The sequence below is a fragment of the Trachymyrmex cornetzi genome, unplaced genomic scaffold (genome assembly GCF_001594075.2).
Source record: "Trachymyrmex cornetzi isolate Tcor2-1 unplaced genomic scaffold, Tcor1.1 scaffold1642, whole genome shotgun sequence".
NCBI classification, from domain to species: domain Eukaryota; kingdom Metazoa; phylum Arthropoda; class Insecta; order Hymenoptera; family Formicidae; genus Trachymyrmex; species Trachymyrmex cornetzi.
The window spans coordinates 60,955-65,400 of NW_017296248.1; the positions used below are offsets into that span (position 1 = coordinate 60,955).

The 4,446-nt window shown below is 29.3% G+C and overlaps 1 protein-coding gene across 1 annotated transcript in view; it reads right to left on the reverse strand.

The window, feature by feature from the left end:
- Nucleotides 1–2,281: 2,281 nt before the first annotated feature.
- The window catches only part of LOC108758993 (uncharacterized protein K02A2.6-like), a 7,343-nt gene continuing 5,178 nt past the window's right edge, over nucleotides 2,282–4,446 (reverse strand). The window contains exon 5 of the mRNA XM_018504244.1: nucleotides 2,282–2,318. Coding sequence (XP_018359746.1) covers nucleotides 2,282–2,318 — 37 coding nt within the window. The remainder of the gene's footprint in view (nucleotides 2,319–4,446) is intronic.

Sequence of the window (4,446 nt, forward strand, 5' to 3'; positions counted from 1 at the left end):
GGACAGAAAAATAACTAATCGGTATGTAAAAAGTAAGAGACTATAAATTATCTAATAGTCGATATTTAATTTTACTATTTAAACTTTTTTTTCAAGAACATTTCGTACACAGTCTGATGCATGGAATTCCTTTACCAAAATTAATAACAAAAATGTTCGTTGTGATATTTGAAAAGGTGTTTAAAAATTGTGGAAGTACAACAAACTTTTTGTCACATGTTAAAACACAACATGCATACGAGTATGAACGATATTTACACGGTTCATCAGATTATGAAGGATTGTGTCCTGAAAACTCGAAATTAAACACATTCAAAAATTTTACAGGTTACAAAAATAAATTATATTTATAAAAAATAAGTTATATTTACATCATATTCAATTAATTTTTTTCTTTCTATTCTTCTTTAATAATTTTGAATTTTCTACAGATTTTGACACTCAGAAGAAATCAATAAAACATTTATTCAAAAATATGTTTCCATATGAAAAAAATGGCAAAAAGAAAAAAGAATTAGATCGGAAGCTTGCTATGATGGTAGCTAAAGATTTCTAGCCTTTATGTATAGTTGAAGATGAAAGATTTCGTGATTTTGTAAAACCTTTAAATCCCAGATACAAAATTATTTCAAGAAAAACATTAACTAATTCCGTATTACCTGAATGTTATGAAATGACAAAAAAAAATTTGAAAGATTTATTGGAAAAAGCCCATTCTGTTTCCTTAACAGCAGATGAATGGACATCTAACGCAAATGAAAGCTATTTGGGTATTACCTATCACTTTTTTGAAGAAACTTCAGATTCATCTTTAACTTTACACTCTACTGCGCTTTGGATATAATATTAATTGAGAAAGAAACTGCAAATAATATAAGTCAGGTAATCAAAAATTGTTTAATTGAATGGGATATTTTTGATAAAGTGAACAATATTGTGACTGATAATGCAGCTAACATGAAATTAAGTTAGTTCTAGATTACGACAAATATATAGAAAAAATGGAAAATGTTCTCTCAGATTTAAGTACCTATGAGTCGGTGGCCTTTGACCCGACGAAGAGGTTGACGCAAGAATTACGCACATTATTGGTAAGGTGGAAACGCAATAAATTCATAGACGATATAACATACAGACGTTTACTTACTACGGATGGAGTTACTCCAAGAGCGTATGGATTGACTAAGGTCCATAAAGAGGGTTATCCATTGAGGATTATTGTATCCTCTATTAATAGTGCTTTATATCATCTTTCACTTTTTTTACATAACATCATTAAAGACAATATACCTAAGACTTTTAGTTACATTAAAGATAGCTTTCAGCTAGTAGAAAAGTTGAATTGCATGAATTTTGATTCTGGTTTCTGCTTAGCTTCCTTTGATGTGATTTCCTTATTTATTAATATCCCTATTGATCTAGCTATTAATAGTATTGAGGGGAGATGGGAACACATTTCTGGTAAGACTGACATTACCAAAGATGAATTTATTTTTGCAATTAAGTTCATTCTTGAGTCAACTTATTTTACCTTTAATAAAAAGACTTATAAACAAGTTTTTGGTGCTCCAATGGGCTCACCACTTTCTCCCATAATTGTTGACATGGTTTTACAGGACCTTGAAATGAAGGCTATTAGATCGTTAACTGTGAAACCATTATTTTATTATAGGTATATTGATGATGTTATACTTGCGCTCCTCATGGTAACTTGGTTGAGACTTTGAAGATTTTTAATTCAATACATGTTAGACTACAGTTTACTTGTGAGGTCGGTACAGGGAATAGAATCAGTTTTTTAAACACAACTATCATTATTGACAATAACCGAATAATTTTTGATGTTTTTCACAAGAGCACATATTCGGGTAGGTTTCTTAGTTTTTATTCCAACCATCCTACTTGCCATAAAAAAAGTACTTTGATTAGTTGCATTGATAAAATCTTATTATTGTCACATCCTTCCTTTCAACAAGGAAATCTTGTCAATGCTATTAACACCTTTCTAGACAATTGTTATCCACTGTCTTTCATTTTTACTAATATTACACAGAGAATAAATTTTTATATTCACAATAAGAATAAGACAGGTAACATACTAGTTAAAGATAAATATTTTACCATCCCATATGTTAAATCAATTTCGGAGAGCTTTCTTCCGATTTCTAGTATGTTCCACTGCAAGTTGGCCTTCACTATTCCGAATACATTGAAAGGTCTTATTAGAAAAGGAAAGGATAAGTTAGAACTTATGTCTAACCAGAATGTGGTTTATAAGATATCATGCGAGAATTGTGAGGCTAGCTATGTCGGTCAAACTAAAAGAAGATTAAGTACAAGAGTCAACGAACACAAATCCGACATCAGAAAAAATACTAGCTCCCCTTCTGTTATCTCAGACCATAGAATAAAATTCGATCACAATTTCAAATGGGACGAAGTAAAGGTCTTAGATAGCGAATCGACTTATAATAAAAGACTTGTATCAGAAATGATACATATTAAACGACAAAAACAGGGTATAAATAAAATGAAGGACATTGAGGCATTGCCGGAATCTTATTCTAGTATTATTCGTGCTCTTTCTCCTTCGTGATGGTTTTCAACGCAATTCTCTTCTTCTTTTCTCTGTCTTCCCCTTCTACTCCTGTTCTCCCCTCTTTTATTCTTTTCTTTCCAGACAGTTCTATTTAATTCCTATTTCTCCGAAGTGTGTCGCTCTTACTTTATTCTGTGACTTACAATAGTAAAGTACCACATATACTCACGTCGCATAATTTTTTAATTTTTTAATTTTTTAATTAATTTTTTCTTTTAATTATCTACAGTTTATAATATACTGTTATGTTTTTTCACTATGGTGACCTTAACATTGTTTTACGGAAATCACATAATTCAAGGTATTTTATCCTCATACTATATACTGATTTCTTATAATTTTCTCTGACCTGTTAATACACTGACTGTTGTCATTTTCAAATTTATTATACATGATTATTATTATTATTTTTTCCGTTTTCCTTATATATTTGTTTTCTACAATTTTTGTATAATTTAATAATTTTTACTGCTATTTTTATCATATTTAGTCTAATTTGTTCTTACAAATGTTATATTTAGTTTTCCACTATTACATATTATTCAACTCATTAAACTTATGTTATCCAATTTTGTAATTTTATACAACTTCAACAGATGCAATGCCGGTTTTATCTACTCAGGATGTCTCTTATTACATACACTTATACTGCAACATATTGAGTGAAATAAAAAGTTTATATATTTTCATCTAAAGATTCCTTTCTACTGATACTAACATATCGAGTGGAAGATTTACACAATTTATTTTATGACACCTTTTAATTGGCATTAGCTTTACAATGTCATTTGACGACATACTGGTAATGAATTCTACACAATTCTCATCCGACAATTTGCATCTGTTTCTATTATTTCTGCGCTTTACATGTTTTTATTTAAGAACTTTACATATAATTTTTATTATTGCGACTGTTATATTATTTTTCGATATGTTACTGTGTTAATTTTTGTAACTTTGCGTTTGAGAGAGAATTTAAGTTCTTTATATAGTAATTTTTATCGTTTATCTTATGAACATTGAAAATGGTCCAACAAGGATCGAAACGTACGTTCGTTTTGTTTTATTTATTCATATTATAGTTATCATGTTCTTAGTTATTATTATATGTTTATGACATCTTTATACGATCTATTTATTTACAACAAAATAACCTTAGGCTTGTAGCCCTATGATTCTTACTGATGAAATTAAGTGTTGAATTGCTAAATAAAAAATATTTACCATGTTTTGCACATAGTTTGAACCTTGTTCTAAAAAATTCCATTACAAAGTGTAATAACAATGAAATTCTCTCTGTAATTACAAAGTATAAAACTTTAGTAACATTTTTTCATCACAGTCCTAAAGGTATCAGAATGTTAAAAGAAGCAAATAAAAAGATTGCAGAAGAAGGAGAAAATGTTTCTGGCAAATTAATACAATATGTAAATAATAATTAATGGCTAATTTTTAAAACTATACAGGATGTTTCATTAAGAGTAGTTTATTTGTACATTATTGCAATCACATAATACAATTTCTTTAATTATTCTGTATATAAAAATATGAAAATAGAGATATCAAGAAATCAATAGTTTACGAGATAATTTTTTAGGTGTTAAACTTAATTCCTATCGTTTTGTCGTCTCGAAAATCGATTTGTTTCGAAGGAAAGATGAATGAATACCTTAATCAAAGTAATTTCCTCCATTTTCTAATACTTTTTCCCATCTCTCTGGCAACAGAGCAATCCCACGACGGTAGAACGCGGTATCTTTCGAGGCGATCCATTCATCCACCCATTTTTGGACTTCGTTGTAACTGGAGAAGTGTGTGTCTTTATGTGCGTGTTGCATCGATCGGAA